Genomic DNA, 27770 nt, shown 5'->3' with positions numbered 1-27770 from the left:
AGAGAGAGAACGAGAGAGAGAGAGAGAGATGCTAGCAATCAAAGCTGATTAAGCCCACAACTGGGGAATCTGTGGGGCCAGTGTCTCACGCCAATCTTGCCCAATCAGCCGGTTGGCCGGGGAGATTTAAAAAATAGAATGCCTACTGTCAATTGTCCCATAATTTAAATAAATCGAATAAATGGACAAAGTGGCCAATTAGAGTAGTTGCTGGTTGCTGCTTTAACGCATCCCTCCCCCCCCCCTTGTACACCCCGTCCTCTTCCTCCTACCTCTCCTTCTTCTCACTGAAGATGCTGTCCTCCTATTTTCCCCCCTCGCACGCTCCCGATACTGCCGTCGTCGTCCTTTTAATTCTCCGCGTTTGACATCGACGTGTCGCTGCCACCTTGTCTTCGTCGAGGTGCCTTCATTATGTCGTGAAGAAGATGACCATCAACGACGTGTAACGTAAACGTATGATGTGTCTGTGCGAGATTGGTAATTTGACTAGATTCGCTACAGGCATGAGCTTTCCGGAATCACTATCAGTCTGTCATTTACCAAGATTGGTATCTTGAATAATAAGTCTTATTACGACTGTCCACATAGATAAATAATCTCGCTTTTATTTTCACTTTCAAACTGATATGTCACATTGGATTACATTTTCAGTTGCGAGTATAATTTTTCTAGTATCATTTAACACACACACATACTTTAAAATTAATCTTTAAAATAAAGTTTATCTTCGTTAAACTTATCAGGTAAATTTCTCGGATCAAGTAATATACACACATCGTGTAATTTAGATATTAATATTCCCAACATCAGATTAGATTACATCTTTACAAACTCGTTAAACTTGGAAATAAAAGGATTAGTGTCATCTTATCGCTAAACATAAGTTCGATAAATGAGACAAGTCTTCGGAGGAAAAAGAGAGAGTGGTCCCGTCATCTTGGTCTATTTAGGTGAAATGTGACATTTCTCGATCACCGAATTCTACCGATGGTCTTCACTAATTGTAACAATTTACGACTTTAACAATTATCGCCGTTGTACGTGCGCCACCAGTCTGCACCTGTTCGACATACGTTTACAGAGAAATTTAATGGCCTCGTTTTGATATCTATAACCATCAATTTCGTGCAAATACAATTTAATTAAGCCCCACTATCGCGCTACGACTGTGAGTAATATCGACATCGTCGATTCCTAATGATCGCATCTGTCAATTCGTAAAGAGAACCGCTTAATTAATCGAGGCGCATAATCTTTGAAATATGACAGCGCTAATAGTTTAAGAAAAAATTTATCCTCTATCTTAATATTTTTATCGCTCTTTTAATGATCTGCTTCTTATATATATTATGTACGTGTACATCATATCTCGAGTAATTAAATCGTAATGAAACAGTCATCCTAGAAGACAGAAAGATTGGGGAAATTGTGAATATGGGATATAAACGCGAATGGTGCTATTGCGGCATATCAGAGTAGTGATAACGTTTCATTTCTCGTATCCACAGTATAATAGTCCGATATACACTTATATCGAATTCGATTGGACGCATTCAGTGGGCATATTAAAACCACAAATTGATCCTACATAAATTGATGTAAAGATGTGTATGTAATATAGAAACAGATTAAAGGACCTATTCTGAAACTGTAGCGTTCATTAAGACTGTGCAGTCATTAAGAGTTACAAAATAGGTCTCTAAACCGCGAAATCCTCAATACATTTTATTGAGCTGTTAAATAAAATATAATTTTATAATTCGAAATATTTTCATTTTATTTTCACACACACATACTTAGATTAAATAAAAAATGGCTAATGCACCTGAGCGCACTAGTGCATATCCAACTAAATTCGCTATTAGTGCCGCACTGCACACGTGATTTAGAATCACGCACACTGTTTAAAGTAAACATCATATATGTTTTTATATGTAATAAATTTAATGTAGGAGAGAATAGGGAAATTGCGAATACTTAAAGTTAAGGAAAAATTAAATAAAGCCGACGATTATTTATCAATTATATAAATCTTTATTCGAAGGATGTTGCTTTAATTACAATAATTAACATTTATACATTATTAATATAAATTATAATTTTAAATAAAAACAGAACCGATTCGGCATAACGACGGATAATTTCAAACGTCAAGAATTTTGTTTTTTATTTAAAAAATTATAATTTATATTGAGAGAGAGAGAGAGAGAGAGAGAGAGAGAGAGAGAGAGAGAGAGAGATAATATATGAATGTTAATTTTTGTAGTTTAAAATCAAGTATAAGTAGAGTATCTTCTGAATGAAGACTTTTATTAATTGATAAGTAATTATCGATTTTTTATTTAACTTTTCCCTTAGAAGTTCGTAATTTTCCTACTCTTCCCTAATTATTAGAATTACATTTTTTCCTGATAGATTCGAGAGAGGTATTGTTATTTAAACGGTTCCGTTAACTCATCTAATTACACGAAACAGATTCATTAACGTGAAATCACGAGTCTGGAAGATGGATAGTGTAGGTGTTCTGCGTAGATGCGCGTGTGCCTGTCTACATGGGTTGCCGGTCTGGGCAGGCGGCCGAGCAAGCAAGCAAATAACAAATAAAGCATAAACAGGAGCTACGATAAATAACTGGTGCACTGCTCTCTACATATAATGCCGGCTATGAACCCTCCAGGGCCTCGCTGCTTTTTCTTCCCCTGACCCCACCGTCTCTCCGAGAGAACGATCCGCCGCCCCCACTAGATTACTTGCCGGATCCACGTACGTACCTGTAACACAATTCAGGCACCGAAGAGTTAAAAGTCTCGGCGATCTTTAGTTTCCGTTCGCAAGGCGTAGACCGGTAAGAATTTTTAATTTTGACTCTACTTTTTATAGTAAGCAATTTGAATAAATATGAAAGGCATACTGAGGCTATTATTGTAGGAAGTATCTATAGTCACAAGATTGCCAAATCATTGCCGGTAGAGTCTCTCACATATAGTTATGTCTTTAAGAATTAATCAGTTAAGGAGTGACGAATATCTCAGAGTTATTTTTTGCGAAAGCCAATCTGTTGGAAATTGTATTTAAAAAATGGGATAAAATAACTCTTATAGCATTTTATATTTATAAATGAAGAGTAATTAAAAACATATTTAATATTTAAAAAAAGCTCGAATAGTGTAATCTGTTATTTTATGGAATTTTACTTGAACAATTGTTTCTGTAAAAAGAGGAATAGTTATTCACTAGCATAATATTTTTCTCCAATTTTCATGCTAATTTTCATTTGTATTTAAATTCGCGATACGAATTTCATTATTCGAAATTGAACAACGCGATTGTGATGACAGACGATTGCTGTTTTGTTGCCACGTCCATTTCTCGAGCAAGCAACCGTTAACCTTGAAGAAATACCATTAAAAAGCGATATGTACAGTGAAAGAGAGCGAAGGAGACGGAGAAGAAAACGAATTTCACGGTTCATTCGAAACTTTTTAAACGAATTTACACGCGCCGTCCGCCACGCTTCGAAGGGGTTGAAACTTTACGAATTAACCGCTAAGTAAATATTTGACAGGTAAATTACAGCCTACGTCGTTCCGCTTTTTCCTTTTCTTTTCTCTGAAACGCTTTGCTTTATCGAATTATTGAGAAACATAGGCCGCGTGTTATTTCATCGTTTGAAATAAACGGTAACAGTTTATAGTCCACGACGAGATTTTTTCGATACGGCGATAAAAATACACGGCGACAATTTCTGCCATCGCGTACTCACGGTAACGATCACGTGGTTCACCTAGACCTGTGCAAACAATGGCCAATTTCATCAACGTGAACGCAAACAATGCTCGCGCCATAATTCGTGGTCCAGTCGTGTTCCCAAGCGTTCTCGCGAAACGGCCCGTCATCACCGTCATCCCCTACCTCGTAAAAACCTGTAGCGCCTTAAAGACGAAGGAGATATACGAAATTTTATTATTTATATATGAAATTTATTATATCGCCAGACCGGCCCTGAGGGGCCCTAACAGCAGTGACGGGGCCCTTCATCCTCGTCCCTTTCACCCTTCTGGTTTCTGCGACGTCTTCTCGCGTCGTCCCGTTGTCGGTCTAATTTATCGTTCCTCAACTTTTTATTAATCTCTTACCTCCCGCGGAATCGCGATCGTCGCATTAAAAGGATGTCGCGGCGGTCACCGAAATGCATCGGTACACAGACGGAATGTCGTCCCTCATTTTTCGCTCTACCACCATGTCGCCGAACCCTTTCTCATCCCTTCAATCCGACGCTCCAAGAGTCGGCGATTCCACCTTTCTTCGTCTTTTTCCTTCGTTTCGTATCGTTTACGTGGCCTTGATGCTATCAGACCGCACAAAAAAGACATTTTTCCGCAAACGTACGCTCTATACTTTTCGCTTGCATAAAAAGGAGATGATGCCGAATATTAAATTACCATTACATCACATAGTGAAATAATCTTTATAGAATTATAGAGAGAACGGAGTTTGAAATATAATAGTTAATTACAATGGTCGACAAAATTTCGCTTTTCTTATTAAATTGATCTGATAGGATGTTTCTTATAATATTTTTTGCATGGATTTCAAGTCTGCTTGCCAAATATGAGCAGGGTAGGATTTTGATGTTACACTTTTGACAACTTCGAAGATTCGAATTCTTTCAAAACTTCAAATCTCTTTGAAGTTGTCAAAAGTAACAGTTAAAAGCAACAGGTTGACAAAATTTCACTTTCCTTATGTTAAATGGTCTAATTGGGTATTTCTTATAATATTTTTTATAGGATTTTAAATCTGTTTATCAAATTTAAGGAGAGAGTAGAATTTTTTACTAACATGCATTTAAAAATTCTTCTACTTATTTTTCTTCTGCGTAAATATAAATAAATAATTCATAGAAAATAGCTACTGAATTTAACATGACTTTCTATTCATTATAAAAGACTTCAAATAAAAATTAATCGTTTTAATTAAGAAAAGAGCCCCAACAAACTGTTAGCAAAATATGTAAGTTTTTAAGAAGTGATGTATTGGTTGTAAAAAATTGAAATCCATGGAATAAATTTTAATCTTGTTTTTAGAATTAATATCAAGATATATATAAGAATTAGCAAAAATTACTGATTTAACAAAATTATTGTTGGCCAGTATTATTAATTACTATTGATGTTAAATATTATAACTATTATACAATGAAAATGTGTATTTACGAACGCTTGTTCGAGAAATGTACATAATATAAGCTACATGTAAAACTGTGACATGAACGTTAAATGTAACACATTCCAAACTTTTCACTAACGAGGTTTGCGCCAATATCACGCGGAATATTCAGAGATCCAATCAACCTCCACCAAGAGTAGTAAGAGTTAATATCTGCCATCCTTTTTGTCGATCCTGGAATTCCAGGGATGTCCGTCCTTCTCTTTTTTCTCCCATCCACCGGTTTCCCCGTTCGGGATTCGATGGATCTTGCGAACTTAGCGCGCGGGAAAAAAGGGCCTCGGCTAATTAATAGAGCGGGATCCAGACCCCCGAAGGGACCGGGGCGCGCTTAGGACCCTTTTGCGAAAAATAAAATACACTCGTGGAGTAAATTAACGGAGAGCGGGGAGAGCAGGCTGCCGCGAGCTAATTAATAGAGCGAGGATCCAAGGAGTGGTGGAGGCCCTCAGGAGAATTCTCGAATCTCCGCTCGTTTACGCTCGTTTTTTGTACGGAGGATGATCCCGAAAATCATAGTCCACGCCAGAGATTTCGCTCATCACCTTGCGCAACGTGTCATTTACCTCATTATGGAATACATGCCGAAAGAGTTTTATGCAGATTTTTAATTCCACCATTCTCGCCATCGATTTTGACTGGCATCGTTAATTATAGTGTCCCGCTTAATTAATTCAATTCTTCATAGTACTCTTTATGCGCTGTATTTTATCACATGCAATTTCGAGAGAGTAAAAAAAGCTAGAAGCGGCCGAGACGATAAAAATGGCTGGTTCGAAAAAGGAATTGCGAAATGGGCGAAACGAATGCCGCGATGTTGGCCGCGCGATTGGCCCCGATCGATTTGTATCGGGAAACAGCTATTGGCAATCGCATGCCGTCCTCGAAACTCAGGAATCCATCGTTGCTCGATCGGACGATGGTCTCCCCGGTCTCCTCCACCCTGCTGTCGTCGCTTCACGTCCTCGTTTTTTCTTGGCCGTCGTTTCGCGATTTTTCAATCGCCAAGAACATGTCTATATTCTCATATCGACTATATCGAATTATCCACACAAAATTAGAATTAAACGAAACGGCGTAGTTCAATTTTGAAGTGCGACATGTACAACATTCTTATCTCGTGAAGAAGTTAAATATAATTGAATCAAAGTCATTAAGTGCAGAAAGGGCATGAATCCAATTTCGTTCGAAAAGAAATTTTTTTTCTCATTGATTTTGAAATGGCTAGGTACACTTTAGGTGCAAATAGGGCACTTTTTCCAGGCTTCTGAGGGAGATTTAAAGTAAACTTTAAAAATGAACATCAAAGAGTTGATTGCTTTTATTTTCATATTAAACTCTTTTCAAGCAAAATGATAGATATTGTAAGTTTCAAAGTTTTTGTGTTGTACATTGGAATGTTTGTAAGGTTGATTCCTTTTTTATCTTTGATGATCTCTTATCTCAGAAATTTGTTATGTAGTTCTATTAGATCCATTAAATGAAAAATTTTAAATTTGGACTCATTCAATGGATCTTCATTAAAAATTTAAATTTAATTCATTAAATTAAAATTAAATTTAAATTTAAAATTTAGATTCTTTCTGTACTCAACATTTGCAAAAAAATCAACATGAATTTTATAATATTACAGATACCTTTTTTGAAAAATAAAATAAAGTAAACCATCATTTGATAGACAAGAATTTCGAAAGGAATCAAGAATGCATCAAGAAGTAATCGAGAACAAAAAATATGACAGAATATCGTATTTAAAATTTCCAAGAGTAATTTTGTTCATTTTTTTCACTAAAACTAAGTTTTTTGTTAATATTGAAGAATTTAATAAATGTACTCCTTCTGTACTTATAGATTCAATGTGTTAAACAAACGGTAAATAGTAAAATAAGTAATACATTTTTCGCAATTATTAACAACGGATGAAAGTAAAATAAGAAATAAATTGTTCGCAGCCAATCGCTAATAAGAGATATATGCCAAACTCTTGGAAGCCAAGTCAAATCAATAACGAAGCAAGCTCTAACAGTTTACGGCCATCAATCTCAGAGGCGCGGAACGTCTTCTCTGTAACGTCACCCTAGTTAAACGTCGTCGATAGGTCTGCGAAGCCCTTCACTGCGTTCGCCGCGAAATGAAGACATCGCCGACGGATGACTCTTAATCATCGCCGACGAGTTCGAAAGTGGACTCGCGCCGAGAAAATTACACGGTGTGTCCCTCGGGTCCGATCGTTGATCAATCACTCGTCCGAGAACGAGACGACGGCAGCTCGTCAGCACCCTCGGACGCACTCGCGGCGAGACGAAGCGACCGATCTTTTTCTACTTGTGCCTTCCTCGACTGTCGGCTTCGCGTTTTGCGCCTTTCCGACTGTGCAAATTACCGATTGTAACCGCTGTAATTCAGAGCAGTTCAATTGCAGACGATATAGATGCGGATCGGCATGTTTTAAGCCTACTGTCGGGTTTCTATCATTAATAATAAATACGGCATCAAAATGCAAACATTTTTTTAAATTTAGGGTTTGATGCAAATCCTTTTTAACATTTAATATGATAATTAATATTATCATGAGTATTCTTAATCCTTTACCGGGGCAACATGAATTTTAACTCTTTCGTCAACAATAAAAGTCTTCGAAAAATAGAAGAAACTTCTTGTTGTTCCAGATTATAAAGATCTAAAAAAATTCTGATGTACTTGTCAAAATTTTAAATAACAAGTTTTTATCATTAGTCGAATTGTGTTCTACTTATTTTTCACATATTTAAATCCATCTGCCAAAATTCACAATCAAAATATTGGTGCCTTTAAAGGCTCCAATTGCGGGCTAAATTGCTTGTCAGTTTAATTTGTGGTATTACGTACTTCAGCTTCAATTTAGAACTGTCTTTCGAGGCCGAAAAATAATCGGTATGCAGTTTGCTTAAATATTATTAAGCCAAGACGGCCTTCTTCGCTTATTTGTGTTTAATATGTTAGATGCTCTTCTATCTTCCTATATATGTTTCTTGATCACTTCTCCGTTTTCCTCGAATAAGCTGGCTCTTGTTTTGTCCGATTGGGACCTTCGGATTACTCTACCCGGGATTTTTAGATCATATCCGCGTCTTCCGCTGCTCGCGTATCTTGCTTATGCTCGAAAAAAGGGTCTCCCGAAATATACGGAATATCCGCGGGCGCATCGTCGGCCGGCATCCGGTTGACTATTTCGAGAATATAATCACGAAACGAAGCTCCTCGCCGCGCCGCAGGCGAGAGGGAATCGCGGGGAGCGTCGCAGGGAACGCGAAAGAAGAGAGAAGACGAAAAAGAGATTGAAAGGAACGCGCTTCTCCGACGTGGAAGAAGAGGCTCTATACAAGAACGTTTCACGTTTCCACCGTTCTGCATTCTGTCGCGTTACTGAGTCTCATTCTTCGTCGCCGCTGCGTGTTTCATTCGTCGTCAGAGTCCTGGCTTGTAATGGGCCGTACAATGTTCATTATACGTGTTAGGACATTACAGTTAATGTGTCCGCGATTAATTTTCCTGTTTCTGATCACAACTAAACGATACGGATGATTTACTGACCATCACACATTTCCGAGATTGCCATGATGATGTTAATTGAAGTTGTTTTTCGTGTTTTTCCGACGATATTTCTTTCTTTCTTTTTTCCTTCATTCTGTCATAAAGAGCGCTTGATTGCACGTCAGTGTTCAATGGAACGTTGATAGTCGTAAGCGTGAGATAATTTTCAAATTACTTAATCAATTAAGTATTAATTATTTAATATAATAAAACAATTACACAATTAATTTATTAAAGATGTAATTAAGTATCTTAATCATACCTAATTATATCTTTAATAAATTAATTGTGTAATCGTTTTATTTTACGCACCGAGAATTGCGTTTGACTTACTTCTAGTAGTCTTGATTAGCCCTTCTTTCTAATTATTATGTTTTGAGATAATAATTTTGTCAAGTATTAGAAACGATTGAGAAAGCAGACCGACGTCTCACCGCTCTTTTAACACTTGCTCTTTTCCGTTCTTCTGCGAATCCTCTGTGATCTGCGATGTGCGGCTTCCCGCTTTTCCCCGAGAACGAAGAAAACCGCAGACTCTCGCGGGCACGTCGTTAATAAATAGACCTTTTCTCCTCCCTCGTGTCTCGCGCTTCTCGCGCGGTAACTCGCTCGCTCGGAGCTCGTTGCCTCTTCGGCGTTTTAGTAATTCGAGTTAGCTCTTCGACTCTCTTCCTTCTTCGTCGCCTCCCCTTCGGCGCCCCTCCGGCTCCATCGGTCGTCCGTCTGTTATTTCGCGCTTGACGCGAAAAGCAAGAAAAAGGAGAATTGGCGGCCTCCGTGCGAGTACCAGCGGTGGAAACGGCCGCGAGAGAGAACAGCTTTGTGGGAGAGAGAAGGAGAAGGAGAGAAGAAAGAGGAAAAGAGAGAGAGAGAGAAAGAGAGAGACAGAGAGCTAAAGAGGGTCGGAGGGTCGAGACCAAGACCACGAAGTCGCTGATTGTTTTAGCGCTAGGCCAAACTAAAACGGCCAGAGAGACTCAGAGGGTCAGGGCCGTGTGTGAAAGGATTTGGATACGGAGATGAGTTTTTCATACGTATTCACCATTGATTGACGCATAAGTCAATAAATCTTTTTTAATGTAAACTTTAATGTATCGCCTCGATATATACTCAGAGAAAAAGACATAGTAGTGATAACTATATAGTAGAAACAACTATACATGTTTTATGTGTAGAATTAGTGTGCAATATAATATATAGTTCAGTAAACTATTTTATAGTTATTGCAATTAAAAAATGTATTCCACTATGCACATTTTAATATATAGTAAATAAATATATATGTAAATTTTTATACATAAATAATATAAAATTATATAGTTGTCACTCCTATATACATGTATAATTACTACCATTATTGTTTTTTTTTTTGCAACAAGAAATACAGTTTAACTGATCATGTCATCATCATTGTTTAATATTGGCAAACAACAAGGATGTAATAATTCACTGATTGTGAGTCATTCTGTGTCTCTTACTGAAAAGCATTCCATGTTTTTCTCTGATGATGAGTGTATAATGAAATATATATTACAATAAAAAGTGAATGTATCTAATATTTTATAATATACTAACAAAAGTTAATATTGGATTCATTGTTCCATTATCAGTTTTGAATTATCAATATATTTGAATACGTTCAATTTCGCTTTCGTGAATTTAATGAATATTTTCTAAATGAGACTATGACATTTCGATAGTTTGTCAATACGGCCCTGTAAATTTTCTAATGCGAGAAGATCACCGAAAAACGTTCCTGCCTGTTTTTCTCTTTCGCTCTTTGCGTCTCTTTCTTTGCTTGTTCGCACAACGAGGCGGAGACGATAGGCGATGCGTGCCAAATCATGCGAGTGGAATCGGAGAAATTTAAAAAATATTCTAAATTTAATTACCCCGCTGTGGACGACCCTCGGTCTTTCGAAATCGTGCGAGCTGCCAATGCTAGTGTTGAAAAATAGCCAATTGACGAATCGTTGCTCGAAACGTAATCGAAGATCACTTTGGCGCAAGAACTTTTAAAAGAAACAAAACGGTTATTAAAAATCCTAAAGCGAAATAATTATAAATAAAAACAATAATATTGGTAATAGAATAATTTTTAGAAAAACATTTAGAAAGACATGTTTGTAACTACTGCAGGATACCTTCAAATTTTTGTATTATTATCATTAAATGATGTAAGTTTTAAATAGAATTTATAAAGCTAATAAATTTGCATTTAGAGGTTGTTTGGCATTCCACACAATTGGAAAATTTGTATAAAATTTAATAAATTTATTTCGATCCATCTAAATTGTGTGCTAATTTAAAATAAGATAAATAAGAAAATAACACAAATATTATATAAAAAAATTAACACAAAAATATAACTCTATTTTTATGTTATTTGATTATTTACTCATAAATTGTTTTATTCTAAAAAAAACAATTTAAGAAACGTTGAATGTTAATTTAACATAAAATATTCACAAATAACACAATCACATTATATCAAATTAACACTTTAAAAATTTAACGCAAAAATGTTAACAAGAATTGGATGTTAACACAAATATAAAAATATATCTTTTACTGTACACGGAAGATAAAAAGGAAGAAAAGCAAAAGAAGAATCTCATATGATTCCCGAGTCTCAGGCGTCGATGAAAAATAGTGGCGCGCTTAAATAGTAGCCCGCGCTCGTTACGCGCTCGTCTAACCGCCTTGTTAAGCTAACAGTCATATAACCGCGCCCCAAGAATATTCAAAGTTATTGGATACGCGATCTCGTAAATCACGGGAGCTGTGCGGTACTTTGTAAAACTTCGGAATGCATCGTACCGGCGCGGATAAGAGAAAAATCGGCGCGCGGGCGCGCGCTCGCGCATCAAGGATACCTTCCCGGTACACGTATGAGTCTGTATGACGCGCATAGAACAAGCTCGTTGTGCCAGTTTGTCGTAAATTTCCGTTAACGAGCCGGCCGCACCGAGTCGTGGCTCGAGCACGCTTTTCTCAGGCAACATGGCGGAGAAACAAAAAACCACCCTGCGAGAAATATGAAGCCAAGAGCTCATTGCGCGCGCGCTCGCGATCATAATTTTCCTCGCGGAAATGAAATTGTTTATTGGCGTGCCGTTATTAACGCGGACAGATAACCGACTCTTGCCATCTTAGATCGGACGGTGTTGGCATCGCGTAATACAACTCTTGTTTATCACGCATGCCGCTACTTCAAATTCAAAACAGATGAAGACAGATGGACGCAGTCGCAGTCGTTTTACTAACCGCCGGCCAGATCAGCAAAGTCGAACGAGTGAAAGGAGGACTTAATTCTCTAGAAAGCTAACACGGAACGATTAACGCTAATCTGGTCTTACGCAGCGCGGTACTAGAAGATTACATGACCAGCAGGCGGAAAGCACAGTATTACATTGGTCATTAGCAGTTGATGTGAACTTTATTAATCGGACAACCATAAATAAAATATCAATGTGCGAACGGCAAGATAGTTGTTTACAATTACAATTAAAATTGTTGATAAATATTAGTTACACTTTTAGTATTTATAGACCCTTTGAGAACCGGACTTTCTAACGAAATAATTTGTGGAACATTTACTTGTTTTTCGGGATCACTGAATTTGATTGTAGTTTCAAAATTCTAAAATTACATTTAAAAAAATATGGAGTATATAGTCCAATTTTATGTGAATGTGTCTTCTTCAGGCACTTAAGTAAGTATATAATGGCACAAAACTGCTTAAAAAAACTTTTATTACGCTCTCTATTATAAAATACTGACTATCAGGAAGTCCAAACTAATATACATATATAACGAACAGAATTTTTAAAATGTCTTCGCTTGTCTTAGCTTTTAGCATGGCGGATTGGACTTCCTAGTTCTTAATGACCACTGAAGGCATAACTTAGCGCTCAACGACTTCATGTAAAATTTACGTATCGATAACGTTTTAGGATTAATACCGATAACTTTTATCAAGTAATTTACTTCTATGATACATCTCATAATTCAATTGGTATTGACGTTTTTACAATTGTCGATATCTGCTTCCCTTTGACTTTATTCAACTACCAATAGAGGTAATCTGTTTCCAATGTTTCATAACTACTTTCATCATCGATAGATTTCCCCGTTCGAATCTCTTTATTTCTTCATTGTCACCCCGCGACGGAAAATTCACTGAATGAAGATCTATCGCATGTGAGTGAGGGAGACTCTTTCTCTCTCGATCACGGGAATCGAATTTCTTGTTTTGACAGCGGATCGCCGATCCGTGGCGAGCTGCGTTTTGTCGTGCTCACCGAAAAGTTTTCGAAAGTCGGACAAAGAGAAGCGAGAAAGAGGATCGCGAGGAACAAGCCGGCACGGTGGTTTCCCCTTCCGGCTATTTGAATTTGTAGAAAGGGTTCGCTTCTGTTTATTTTTTGGGGGCCAATGGAGGGAGAAATCGTGTGTGTGCGAGGGGGTAGATTGCGCGCGCTTATATTGGACCTAATATTACACACGGTATTTCCCCTCGTAAAAACTTTGCGCGTCCTACGTAAGTAAGTTCACGAGGGTGTGCGTTTAGTGCAAAACCGGGGGCTAGATGTGAAAATTGGAAGAAGGGTATTAAAAGCGCCGAGTACATTTCACCCGGATCGCATCTTTGTCTTCGACATGAAGACGAAAGCGTCATATCATTAGTGTTATCTACTCATCACAGGCTCTTGGGATGAAACATGTACGTGCGATCATATCAGAACATTTTGTCACATATGCATTAGATAATTAAAAAAGTTCTATCACTTTTCCAGAACAACGTTGATATATGACACGAAAAACCCGATAGATTGCGTTACATTGAAAATAAGACGCACTATAGAATCTATTTATATACAGAAAATGAGAAAATAGTTTTTTTAGTTTTCTGATGAAAACGGAAATCATGGAATGGCAAAGAACAAATCAAAAATGCTGCTGAAAAGAAATGTTCTGTAGTAATTTTCTGTCGTACAATTCAATATTCGAAAAAAGCGATTCCATGTAACGGACTTCACGAAATTTATTTCTAACAATTTAAAAAATTTGATATTTCTGCGGAATTATTTTATACCGACAAAGAGAATTGATTTGTTCGGTTCAAAAATTGTATCCGAATATCTGGCACAGCAACGCGTCCCCTCGTTAAATTTAACACGCCCGTCATAAGTAAGGGCGCAGAGGGTTTGCAGCGTTCTAAAAAAGAAGGGGTTGCATGAAAGGGTCAAGGAGAGGGGGGAAGGAGAGTAAGAGGGTGTATTAAGTAGTACGCATGTAATACTGCCCCGAAAAAATCTATACGCGACAGCGTCCGGCGGGACGAGGGCGAGCCGGATTAAAGAAAGAGAGATTGGTAAACCCCTCTGTTCATTTACTATGAGTAAAGCGATACCGGTGCCACGATATTAACAAACGCACCCTCGAGCAAAAACGAAAGAAAATAGAATTGAAGCTGTATGTTTTAACTCGTTTTAATTTGAGATGTCGTTTTTTGCGATATGAGAATTCAAAAAGACAAGTCCGATCTTTTGAGTATTGTCTTCTTGATTTCCTTGAAATAATGCTATCGTCACGAGAGGAATGATCGTGGCGCCAATCGTAAAATTGTCACTTGTATGCTGCAAATCTCAAGGCGGTATCATCACGTTGACGCTCGCGCATCTGCAAGCATCTGTTTAACGCTCGGCTCTCCGTCAGGAAAGTCACGACACGTGTACCCGTTTCTTAAAGCCGTTACGTTGAAATCGTTGAGTTGCATAAGCTAACTGCGCTGGCGTTGATTGGAAAGAAGGTACATTAGGCATATGCGCAATCACGTGGAAACAATAGAAGTACAGTGAGAGTCGAATATTCCTGAATTATTAAAAATCTGTTATCAGATGTCTGAAAGCTTACGCACAACCATATTAATTTTTAGACGAAGGTTTATTTTAAAAATCTTACTTTTTCTTGAATAAGATTTGTTATAATTTATTATTTTTTTTCATTCCTTGCCTCAAAATGTGACATTATTTCATTATAGTGGCTTTCTCATCCTTAAGCAATTCCAATGATTTACTTGACAATTTTTATGCTCGTAAAATTTAAAAGTGAGATTAGACGATATCTCTCTACGAAGATGAGTCTTTTTTGCTCGCAGGAAAGTGATGTTATGAAACGATGCAACACTGAAATCAATTGCGTTCAATAAGCATCTTTATGAAGATTATTCTGTACGAATATGGAAGTCTCGGACGAAGCCATAACACAGTGATGTAGAACCGAGCTTGTCCTTCTTCCCCTTTTCCGATCGTCACCTCGCGCTACCTTCCCCGGTAAAGAGGGCGGACTAATTATAATGAATCCGTTCGCCACGATGGGAGAACGGCCATAACGACGTTTATTCTCGTCTCGAATGATTCTACCGTCTACGACGGATGGTCGCGTCGAGCAATAAAAAGAGGATGAGTCTCCAGAAGAAACGCGGCGACGTCACGCCAAGGTGCTAAACGGGTGACGGCAATCTCTTTGTGGCACTAATTATTCCAGAAATGCATTTGGAATTAAGTTTTGTCGTATCAGAAGCTAACAGACCATTTAGAGCTTTGTAATTCTTATGCTCGTATTAGACATGGAAAGAATGATTTTACTGACGTATCAAAAAGTTTAGCTTATAGGTACAGATCTGAAAATAATTTTGTTGAACATCAAAATAATTATGTAGAACTGAAACATTAATGGCAGTTTTAACATTCTAGCCACCTGTTTAAGCGCTCTATGTAATTATTTTGATTATTCAATAAAATTATTTTCAGAACTGAAAAGGTGTAGCTAAATTTTTAGATATTTCAGCGAAATCGTTCTTTTCTTAGCGTTTAAAGGAAGGAAATTTTCGAGATTTTAAGTGCTAGGTTTTATTACTAGATTTACAGATAAATAGTTTTCTTGACACTCGCTTGATAAAAAAATGGCAAACAGATCTCTTCCTTTGGATGAAATTATAGTGTGCATTCATCTTCATCATTCGCATAATAACGTTCATTCTGGAATCCGATGATTATTGCTCCCAGAAACGCAGCGTATAATAGAAGAAGAGGAAGAAAAGAAGGCAAAGTACAGCTGAAGGATAAGTGAGCGCGTTGAATCGAGAAGCGAGAGATAAGAAAAAACAAGTTATGCAGAAAGAAAGAAGGTGCTAAGCAAACGGGACAAGGCAATAGGGACCATAACGTAATTTTGACAGAAATAACGCCGCCACATTTGCTGAAAGACAATAAGTTCGCGACACTCTTGCGGATCTTAGAATAGTTTAGTGTCGGTTGTTGTCTCTTTCTCTCCCTTTCCGCTCACTTTCTCCATTTCTCTCTTCGTTCCTCTTTCCCCATATTCTCCCTTTGTACGAGTGATGCTGGCGCCGACATACTCCGAGCTTGCTGTCGTTCAAACAGACGCTGGAAATCTATCAGTCACTACAGTCGTCGATTGACTTTTATTAATACAAGCGATCGCTATTAACACATTCAGTTACTTATTATCGAATTGTATTCAGATATATTCAGATATATTCAGATTACATTGAAGATACGATATGTATTATAAATTTTCAATGCAAAATGTCTCTCTTGAATTACAGTCTATTGACTGTAATTTCGTCAAATATATATTTCATTATGTCATTCAGAATGAGTATCTTGTAGCAGCCATTGCATATTGGAAACAAAATAAAGATAAGGAAATTAGCCTTTGTTCGCTCGCCATACGGCAGAAGTGCTGCAAATCGATATGAAGTATTCCAGCGTTGATTCTGGGTTATTAAGTCGCATCTGGTCGGCGGTACCATTCGCGAAGCCATTTTTCCGGAAACAATGTCGCGACGAGTACCATTGAGGAAGGGTTGCAGACCTAACGCAGACCGGGGGTTGAGGAAAAAGCGACGGAATAAGGGCACGTCCGTACCTCGTGCCTGTTCATGTATTTCTTTTTTTCACCGGTATTTAGAACCTCTCGAGAAGAAAAAGCGTTCAATGGGGGTCGCCGTGGCTAAGACGACGAATCGGCGAGCGCAGCGGGCACTCCACGCATTATCCAAACACGCACTTTCGTAGGTTGCGTTAACCCCTCTGTGCGCGCGTATAAACGTGTATGTGAGCACACGTGTAAGTGCGCAGAGCGAAAGAGCGAGAGAGAACGATACACGTGAGTGCGCGATGGAGGCAGCGACCGTTTTCGACGTATACCTCGTATAAAGGGTTATTCGCTCGGCCTACGGATTAAATGATAAAAAAGGAAAACGACCCTGAAATACGGGGTCTTTTCAGGTTCGGGCCTTTTTGAAAATTTTAGACTCCCTCTACGCCGCGCCTCTCGGACAACCGTTTCGCTTCCATCTCTCTACGGTTTCGAGATCGGGCTCCCGACTCCCCGCTCTCTGAGCAGCTTTAAGAACTACATATAAAAGGGTTTGAGCTCAAAGCCGTTGGATGCGAGGAGAAAGGGAACCCCGGCTACGTGTCGTCCTGGGGGTTTCACATATTTTTTAAGATTTGCTCTTTAAGCCCCGTCACGTCGTGCATATTCTCCATTTGGTGCCATCAGTAACGGCGTGATTGTTCCGTGTGGGTGGTATCCTCCTTCTCGTTAAAGGGGAGCATCAGATCATTTTGCGTTTTTTTTCTGCAATACAATAATAGATGTAATGAGCTTTTATGAAGTTTAATTTTTTAATTTTCTAAAGTCTAAAATCTTGAACCGTGACTCAGAGAGTATTGTTGTTTCTCGCTATTCAAATTAATTAATTTTAATATAATTCTAATTAATTAAATTTATTTCATTTAACTGAGTAAGATAAAATTAATGAAGAAAATAATATGATGGAATACGAAATATTCTATTCTTTTCAGTATCATCGAGCATTTTAATTTGAACGATAACGTCATTCGTTCTGCACCGAGACTGCAAATCGATCGGTTTTTTTCTCCTCAAAACGTTTCAAGGCCGCGGTGTGTTTCACTTACATACCATCACGATTTTGGCACGCTTCCCGGTTTGCATAATAAGCCATCGAAATATTTGACATTCTTGGATATAGAGAAGTTAATCAAAACCGTGCAATGTGCATGTCATATTCTCCCGAGAACTGGCTATTTAATATTTATCCTCAATTAATATGATGATGCCTTATTGTACGTTAAGCCTTGGCCCGAGAAAGAGCACTTCTCGATTACGTACTTGAAGCTTCGACCCGGCAAACACATATATACCGGTCGGCAACCAGCGCGGATTATAAATTTGTGCAAACAATAGTTTCTCCCGCAGCGTGAAAGCCAAAGGTGTTTTTAATGAGCAGCTATGCGAGATACGTGACATCGAGATACGCAGCTGCGTTGCGTAATTACCCAGCCAAAGGATAAGTTAATCGTCGTAACCGAATGTTACGCAACGGCGCGTAACTGGAAGCATATCCGGTGACACCGGCGCTTATTATTAAATCGGCCGGAGTTACTCGACTTCGCCGGAGAGCGATTCGATCCACGTGAGTGCCAGTAGAACTTTCGGATTCGCAAAGAAGTAATGTGAGACAAAAGACTCGATCGCTGCTTGCATTCAGAGATGTACATTTTTTATTATAACGCAGGAGAATAATGTGTGCCGAATTCTCCCTCGCCACACTTTTTTCCTTCTCGTAACACTCGTCCCTCTTTTTTATTTTCTTCTCTTTTTTTCTTTTTTAGTTTCTCTCTCTCCACCCTCTCTTTCTCTCTCTCTCTCTTTCTTTCCCTCTGAAGACTGAACTCTTTCTCTTTTTGTACCGAAATACGCTCTTGCAGAAACGTACGGGCAGTCAATGTACGCGCGTTCCCTCCGTTCCTGACGGGCACATATACCTGAGCCACGAGAAATATTCGACAATTTTTAAACTCGTTCCTGAACACGCGGGCATTCAAACGCGCGCGCAGCCTTGCAGTCAGCAAGAGCAAGTAGGAATTTCTGAGAATCAGCCTCGTCCTGGTAGGGTGCACCGAATGCTGGATGACGCGTGTGATAGATGTTGGTGGGATTAGGACACTCGAGGCTCGGAGGACACTCCGGTTTCGGGCAATGTGACACATGATTTGTTATCGTTCTGTGATCGGCTCCGTGGCGTCCGATAAATCAAAGAAAAGCAGTCGCAACACGCCTTTGTTTTTAATTCGTTGATATGGTCTAACTATTATATACAATCATCTTTTCATATGTCACTCATTTCATGCTGCTCAATATTTTACAAAAATTGAAGCTATTATCGCGTTTGAATTATAATAGAATAAGAAGTCTTTTCACTAGGAATACAAAAATATATACATCCCTACATGGCACAGATTATTCCAGCAATGTTGCAGCAATGTTGCTGCAAGCTTTTGTATTGTATGAGGTTTTCACTACTTAGGTTTTATTTTTTTTTTAATGAAAAATAGTACCATTGGGTTTCATTTTTTAATTTGGTACAACATTTTTTTGTTTGAGAAGCACCTATATTTTACATATTTTTTTATTTTTTTCAAAAGGTTAACTTGTTGTAATGATCGTTTTATACATCGCACTTAATTTTATAGATTTAAATTTCTTCGATATACAATATATCAATCTAATACCCAGCAAACAGCACAAATAAATTTGTAAAAGAGGTTTGCTGTTCACGGTATTCGACATACCCGAATAATAAAATTTAAATACATTCTGACAAGAAATGCAAATGCGGCCGCTTGAGAGTGCTTTAACTGTGGAATTATTCGTTTAGGTAAAAAAAAAAAGGAAGAGAATGGCATGGTGTGCGCGCACAGTTTATTTCCATCTCTCGTGTGCGCATTACCTCGGGAGATAATTATCGCGAGCGAGGATTGGTCAACCGAATTGCGTCTCGCGCTCAATATTTTCTTGCGTGCCGCGGCCGTTTCGAGTCTTTTAGGAGAGCTATGAACGCGCGCGCCGAGGTAAATGCTTACGCGCCTCCCGCTTTGCCCGCGGCCACGCCGCGCTTTTTGCATATGCGTATTGCGATCGGCCCGATAGTTTTTTTTACACCGACCATTCTTTCCTCTCCCGCGCTCTCCTTTTTTTTGCCCTCTCTCTTTTATTTCGCGGCATTCCCATACGCGCGCCCATCGGACAACCAGTTTTCGGTCGCGCGGGAGAGTGCCATAGGTCGACGAACGGCGTGCTCATAACTCGCGGTATGTGTATCAGAAGTCATTCTGGTATGCGCGACTCCTCTGGCGATGTGAACGCGAACCGTATTATCCAGAATGATAGTATCGCCCAAGAATACACGGTCGGTAAAATAAGATGGTTGCCTGTGGAGGGGAATGTATACCAGCGGCCTACAGCTAGTATCGACCGAATACCTATCTGACTACCGCACGGAAAGCCGAAAAGAACTCGCGCAGATTTCTAGGACAGTTTGTGATCCACTGAGATTCGTTGAGCTTTGAAAATTTTGATGCAACTTTTGGATTTTTAGTATTTTACAAATATTTTGTTATATTATACTACTGTAGCATTTACATATTTTGTTATATTACTATATTATTTTATGCTAAATCAAAATTATATTAACGTAATATTCACTTTAAATAAAAATGAAGAATTTTTTTTTGTCAAGATATTCTTGTTTATTTAACTTAATGTTTTGAAATATTTTTTCGTACATCGACTTAATAGTCGATTTAATTTAATAAATAAGATTCTCTCACAGATAACCTGAGATGGAAACGTCGCGCAAATTTCTAGATCACATTCAATTTTGAATTCGAAATTTGATACAACTTTTAGATTTATAGTACTTCGCAAATATTTTGATACTATAGTATATTTTGCGCTAAGTAAAACTATGTTGATGTAATATATACAGGGTGTTTTCAAACTCGCGCCCATGAAGTACAAAACACGATATTTTATGCTAAAACAAACAACTATTTCCTTTTGCAAAATTGCGTCCGATAAGTAGTTTTTGCAGGAGAGCAGATTGAAGTTAACAAATAAACACAAAAATTATTTATCGGACGCAATTTTGTTAAAGGAAAAAGTTGTTTGTTTTAGCATAAAATTTGACGTCTTGTACTTCGCAGGCATGAATTTGAAAACACCCTGTATATTTACTTTGAGTTAAATAGAAACGAACAATTGCTGTCGAGATATTCTTATTTATTTGGTTTATTAAATGAAAATCAATTGAGATTGACATAAACATATATGAGTGATAAACGCCATGGGGGTTTATTTGATTTAATTTTTATAAGAGAAATATTTTTGTACGTCGACGTACCAGTCATTTTAATTTAATAAATTAGATCCTCCCTCACTTGTCGCAGCGTTGCTCAGGCAGAGTATGTCTCCGGTGGCGGATTCTCTGATGAGTGGTTCCAAGACATCAGTGTCCCAACCAATCATCGATTATTCCCGATATGTGAGAAGATATTCATCCAGTCAAGAATGCGGCAGTACGTACTGCAAGGAACTGGGTTGCAGGGAGCACTTTCATTGTCTGGATTGTAGCGGAAGAGTGTTCGTGAAGAAGGAGGAAATGATCAGGCACTTCAAGTGGCATAAGAAGAGAGACGAGTCTTTGCAGCACGGATTCATGAGGTACTCGCCGACGGACGATTGCTCGGAAAAGCACCCTGGCCGGTCCTGTCCGCACAATAGAAAGCAAACTCACTATCATTGCATTCACGAGAATTGCGACAAGGTGTATATATCGACATCGGACGTGCAAATGCACGCGAATTACCATCGCAAAGACTCGGCCATCATACAAGAAGGCTTCCAGCGATTTCGGGCCACCGAGAGTTGCGCGACTGACCATTGTCCGTTTGTTGGACAACGTACCACGCACTTTCACTGTCGTCGACTGGGATGTCGGTTCACATTCAAAAATAAAGCCGATATGGGTAAGAATGCTTGCGTGACTAACGGTCGCCCATGTTCTCGATCGCACCTATCGTCAATCAAATCCTTTTACTGCAAACTTATATAATATGTCAAACGTTACAGATTTAATTCGTATACTGAGAAACAATTACGTTGATAAATTTTTATTTAACATATCTTGTTATATTCTCTACAAACTCTAATCAGAGATGACTGACCATAACAGCCATTCATGTTCTGGCAAAATCCTGCAAGTGAAAAGAGATATGTGCCATCTCGCTCTAACTAATGCGAATTATCAGAACTAATCAAAAGGGATCAGTCTCTGATTAGAAGACATCTAATATTGTTGTTTCGAATTTCCGTGATTTGGTCTACAAGGTTTCTTTTATTTTTCTTTTTCAGACAAGCATAAGTCTTACCACATCAAGGACGAGCAACTAGCACGCGACGGTTTCAAGAAGTTTATGAAATCGGAAGCCTGCCCTTTCGATCAGTGCCGATTCTCTCGGGTTTGCAATCACATTCATTGTATACGACCGCACTGTAGCTACGTTCTGCACTCGTCCGGTCAGCTCTTTTCGCACAAACGAAAACACGACCGTCACGATACAGAACTGGCTTATCGGAAGTACAAGCCGGTCACTACGGTAGGTGGTATTCGTCCACCTGGGTCATGGGCGCCGGACGAATTAAGTGCTCAAAGTTTATCTTTAAGTCTGAACGGTGAGAGCTCGAACGAAGGCCGAGGTTCTCCGTCGTACTATTCTTTGGAAGATTCTTTTCAAAGTGCTAGCGATCTCGCTATGGATCTCACCGCTCCGACTACGACCATTACGGCCAGCGGAAGTTCCGTTAACCTTGAGCAGCAGCAACAATCTCAACAACTCACCGCCGCCGAATTGGCCTATCTGATACCGGCCACTTCGGATTGCGCCTGTAACGCCAGCAGAGAGCACCATCATTGCGGATTAGACCGCTGCGGAGCGACCTTGAAGGATCCCCGGGAAGTCAGAGAACATCTGAAGGAACATGAGACGCAGGAACGCATAACGGACGCTTTCTTTGAAGAGGGCGGCTGCGATGATAATTGTCCGTACGCGGACAAAGAGAAGCATTATCATTGCAATTGGGAGAACTGCCGAGAAGTGATACTTTCTACCGACAAGCCATTTCGTAGATTGCAGCATTATAAGATTCACGAGTACAGCCGACAATTAAATCTCTCTTGTTCCTCGCATGCTCTTTCCTCTGATGTCACATTGACCCACCTGACAAACATCGACGCGATGTTCAGGCGGAAGCGCGGTAGACCTCCTAAAAACCGCGTGATAGAAATCTGGTCAGGCGGCGACCCCGCGACACATACTCACGATTCGCCGCAAGCGATCTTTACGAGTTTTAAGCTCCCCAAACCGCAAACTCCTAATTTAATATCTAATATGCTAATGGATGATCGAGAAGGCAGCGTGTCGCCCTCGAACAGTTTGGGCGAACCTGACGGATTCGCTACGTACAACTCAGAAGGATGTCCGGACACGGCCTGCGTGCTTAGATCAACCAGGCATCATCATTGTTCCCAATTACGGTGTCATTTTTCCACCGATCGGCCAGACCAATTGCTCATGCATAGTAAGGATTTCCACGACAATGTCGACATACCACCGGGCTTTGCCTTCTATGATAAGATGGTCGACTGTCGACTGGCTGGCTGTCACAGTAATCGCGTTAATCGACATTTCCATTGTACCAGACCAAATTGCGGGTACTCGTTCGTTAGATATTCAACAATGGCATTGCATGAGAAGCAACACTCCTCCGGTCACGTCGAGCCCTGTGGTCAAGAGTCAAGTAATCAAGAATGTCAAACACAGCTTCAATCGTTGGTCCAGGAGACGAAACCTAGAATCCAGGTGAAGAATCCTGCCGAATTGATCGAGAAGCCTGATGAGAGTTTGACGGTAGCTGACCAGGAGAGCAGATCGATAATCGAGGATAAGGAATCCGAGCTCGCGAGTCCCGATAGTGCCAAGACTACCGGTAAGTATGAAAAAAGAGCGTACTGATCAGTGCACCATAATATTTGGGCAAGTTTCGTTTAACAATAATCTTTTTTTTTTTTTTTTTTAAGAACATATCAAATACTTTCTTCCACTCAAGTACATATGCATGCTTTTCTTGCACGTAGTCGCACATCAGTTTATACGTCACATTTTGCGTTTGTCATTGAAGTAGGATACTCTTCGCTATTCTTCTGTTGTTTTGTCTCATGAGAGTGTTTGTTTTATTTTCTCATGTATATATACTATATACACGGTGGTTGTATTCATAGCGGGCTGTATATTTGAAGTGTTGGTTGTTTGGTTGATTGTTGCTAGTGGTGAGGGCGGCTGGCACCTATTATCCGGTCAGCGGACCGCCGAGCGAACCCGCACTTCCGGGCGTCGTGCTATCCATGCGAACTTCCGTGCACCAAGGTTCGTCTATCTCTTTTCGACCAAGTTTTGTGCTTTTGAGAGTGTTTCTGTATTAGTAAATTAGTTCTCTTACGTCTATCGCGTTTTCGGGCGTGCGATCCAAACTCAGAGAAATCTTTGACATTGCAGAATCGCCGGTTATGCCGTCTATGAGCACTACCTCGCCGCACACCTTGTATGGACCGGAGCAAAGCTGTAGCAGGCCCTTCTGCAAGCTGAAACGCAAGAATCATTATCACTGCAACGCGTGTAATCAGGCTTTCTCCGAGTTAGATCGCTTGGTTGCGCATATAGCGAAGCATTCGACCGGTGCCATTCTCAGCCAGCAGCAACACGACATGGTTAGCCCGTCGCCTAATCAGCTGCAGCATGATTACATCACGCAGCTGTCGCAGAAGCACGACTTTATGTCACCGAACGCTCAAATGGCTCAAAACATTCAGAATTTTCAGAGCCAAATGCAACGGCAGATGCAGCAGACTCTCAACCAACAGTCTCAATCGAAAGACATCAAGTTGGAGAAACCGAGATGTAGTATCGATATTGGTGTACAAAATGTCCCAAACGTTAAACGGGAACCGTCCGAAATTGCATGTAGGGACGAAGGCAACAATACTGCGATAGATAATCACGAAAACGGTCAATTGGCGCAACCACCAATTCAGCCTAGCAATGTGCAACAGCCTTCGATACCGACAAGCTTCGAACTCGATCTCAGCCATGGCTTTCACTTTCCGAGCCCCGCTGTGATGGCCGCGATGAACCAACAGATCGCTCTGATGAATCAGGCCTTACCGCCGTTTCTTCAGCACGGTGGGATGTATGCCGGTGCACCTGGACTGATGTTTGCGCCCGGATTACCACCGACCAATTTTCTCCCACCTGCGAGAGACGAAAATCCCCTAGCTTCGCTGGCAGCTAATCTTAATTTGAATAAACGATCTCTCTCACCGCCAGACGCTAATTCGCCGGAAGCCAAGAAGCAAAGACTTCATCATTCAATGCGCATGCTGAAGGACGAGCCTGTACCAGAAGGATATGTCAGGTTGGTATAATTGCTATTGGAAGTCCTCTTTACGTTTTCTGATTGGATATACTTTTAGATCTACAGGAATAGTTCTATCTTAGTAAAAAAAACTTCCAACAGTTGCAAAATAAATAATCTGAACGTAGCAATTGTTTTGTTAATGGTTGGTTGAAAATTCAAATTTATTTTATTGCTGTTACAGATTCAGATTCAACGAGGACTGCAGGTATCCTCATTGCGGCTACAGAGAGCATCAAACTCACTTCCACTGCATGCGTCAAGACTGTGGCTATTCGTTCTGCGACAAAACTCGATTTGTGCAACATACCGCAAGGCACGAACGGCTAGATACCTTGATGGGAGGTGATTTCCAGCAGTATCGGGCTAACGTGCCATGTGGCAGGGCTCAATGCGCGTATACATCGTCCCTCGGATCAATGCAGAACAAGGCGTCACATTTTCACTGTTTGAAGTGCGACTTCGTTTGTACGGACACGAATAAGGTGGTCGCTCATCGGCGACAACATGCCAAGCTGGACAGTATCGCAGCGGCGGGTTTCCAAAAGTTTACGCCCAGTCAACCGTGTGGAGCTGTACAGTGTCAACACTCTGGCAAACAGACGCATTATCATTGTTTGCAGTGTCAATATGCGGTATTAGGTCTGGCGCAAATGTCGGCGCACAAATACCGACACATGGACTCCTAACGATCTCCCGTAGAACTCCTGCACGTTGCAGGACGCCCGAATAAAGCATTACCTTGGTCCCTGTAGACATTCCCTAGAGAATGGTGTTGCCCATTCTTCTCCCGACTAGGTGGAAAATCGAGCGAAACCAGTAGGGGACTAGTCAACGACTTTGTCGCAACTCGATGCCCACCGTCGATAATTGTCCCGCGTAAAAGAAAGTCTAAACGGTCGTCCGCGAAATTCTGGAAGACGCCCACTAAAAGACAAATTCCTAGTCCCTATAGACATTCCCCGAAAAAATACTTGAGTGCCTCGATTGTTCACGATCGAGCAACGTTCCTGGTAATATGGATGATCAGTGGCAACCGGTAGGGGGCTAGTCAATAACGTTTATCTTCAGAACGAGTACTATTAGGTCGAGATCTTCGAATCAAGATACGTTCGGTATCTGTGGCTACGTCGAGGAAACGTTGAGGAGATTCGGTCTTTTTTTTTTGTTTTTGTATATAGAGTCTAAGCACTCTTCTCTCTCTCTGAGGTGAACCAGCGACGAAGAATCAGAGAAACGAACGCATTATCGAGCAATCTTTGCAGATTCTAGTAAACGCTTCCACGTATAAACAAGAACTTTGATACGGGATAAATTCAGTAGAGAATTACGAGATTTATGTAGTCGAACCTCAAAGTATAATTCTTCCGGACCATGAATCTTGAGAACCGGGAACGAGAACGAGGGATGCGAGAATCTGGCGTAGCACTAAGACAATAATATGAAGACAAGTCTATAATATAGCTTTAGCATGAAAAAAAGACAAACTATAATATTTAATAGGAGAAAAAAGGTACCTTGTACATTTTTCCCTTTGTTAGTGTCATTCTGTGTACCCTCCGCGTGAAGTCCTTACGATAATCTAGATAATAGAAATAGTTTAATGCATTGTCCGTAAAGAATAAAGAGAAATAGTAATACAAAGTGGCAAGTCGGCGACGCGACAATTCAATTGATACTCTGTATGCATTGCGAGATAGTAGGAATTAATGCAATTGTCATATCTTTCGCTTTGGTACTGAAGAAGTGAGAGAAAGATATATCATTTTCCTATCGTCTAGACACTCTAGGCTGTAAAATTAAAAAATGCCTATTGCGTTATGTCGGCGATATTAGCGTTCCTATTGCGCATTTGATAACGAGAAGATCAAATAATAGTTACAATATTGAGTGCTCTTTACCTCTCTGATTATCTTTTATATTTGTTGTAAAAATTTCTAGAACAGTTGCTTTATATGTGTCTTTCGATTAGTAATTGCAAATTATTTATTTAATTAATTCATGTAATAGAGTTTGATTGTGCAATGACAATGATCCGTTATAATTCAATAAGTAAAAAGGCGAAATTAGAGAAAGAATGGGTTTAAGCTTCAAAGAAAAAATCGAGTAAAGAAGATTTTTATCGTAAAAAAACTGTTTTTTATTAAAATCCTGCACAAGAGATATAAAATTCATTTTTATATACATCGTTAAAACGCTTTATCTGTATTATTTCGATATTATTAATACTAAAATAATACATATATAAAACGTTTTAACGATGGATATAAAAAATCAATTTTATATCTGTATTACTTTTTATAACTTTAAATGTGTCCATTGCCACCGCCACTTTAGTCATTGTACTACATTTTGATTTATAGCTATCTTGATACAGAAATTTTTTGGAAAACTGAAGGATAAAGATAGCATTAAATGTTTAAAAAAAAATATTTCTAAATAAAAAAATCGAGTTTTTTTTATTTAAAATTTTTAGTCTTTTTCGATCATTTTTATCTTTAGGCAAAATAAAAAGGAGTAATTCTGGAGGGTAC

The 27770-nt window shown here is 39.3% G+C and overlaps 1 protein-coding gene across 3 annotated transcripts in view; it reads left to right on the top strand.

The window, feature by feature from the left end:
• Positions 1–27342, top strand: part of LOC108722473 (zinc finger protein castor homolog 1) — a 94819-nt gene extending 67477 nt beyond the window's left edge. The window contains exons 7-11 of one of the 3 annotated variants that reach the window (XM_018447605.1): positions 21156–21734; positions 22120–23754; positions 24093–24191; positions 24321–25236; positions 25421–27342. In XM_018447605.1, the coding sequence (XP_018303107.1) occupies positions 21156–21734; positions 22120–23754; positions 24093–24191; positions 24321–25236; positions 25421–25925 (3734 nt within the window). In that variant the 3' untranslated portion in view covers positions 25926–27342. The remainder of the gene's footprint in view (positions 1–21155; positions 21735–22119; positions 23755–24092; positions 24192–24320; positions 25237–25420) is intronic. The other 2 variants (XM_018447606.1, XM_018447607.1) reach the window with 2 other exon arrangements.
• The last annotated feature ends 428 nt before the right edge of the window (positions 27343–27770 follow it).

The sequence above is a fragment of the Mycetomoellerius zeteki genome, unplaced genomic scaffold (genome assembly GCF_001594055.1).
Source record: "Mycetomoellerius zeteki isolate Tzet28-1 unplaced genomic scaffold, Tzet1.0 scaffold204, whole genome shotgun sequence".
NCBI lineage: Eukaryota > Metazoa > Arthropoda > Insecta > Hymenoptera > Formicidae > Mycetomoellerius > Mycetomoellerius zeteki.
Note: the sequence above shows the minus strand (reverse complement) of the source record. Positions and strands in the feature narration are given on the sequence as shown.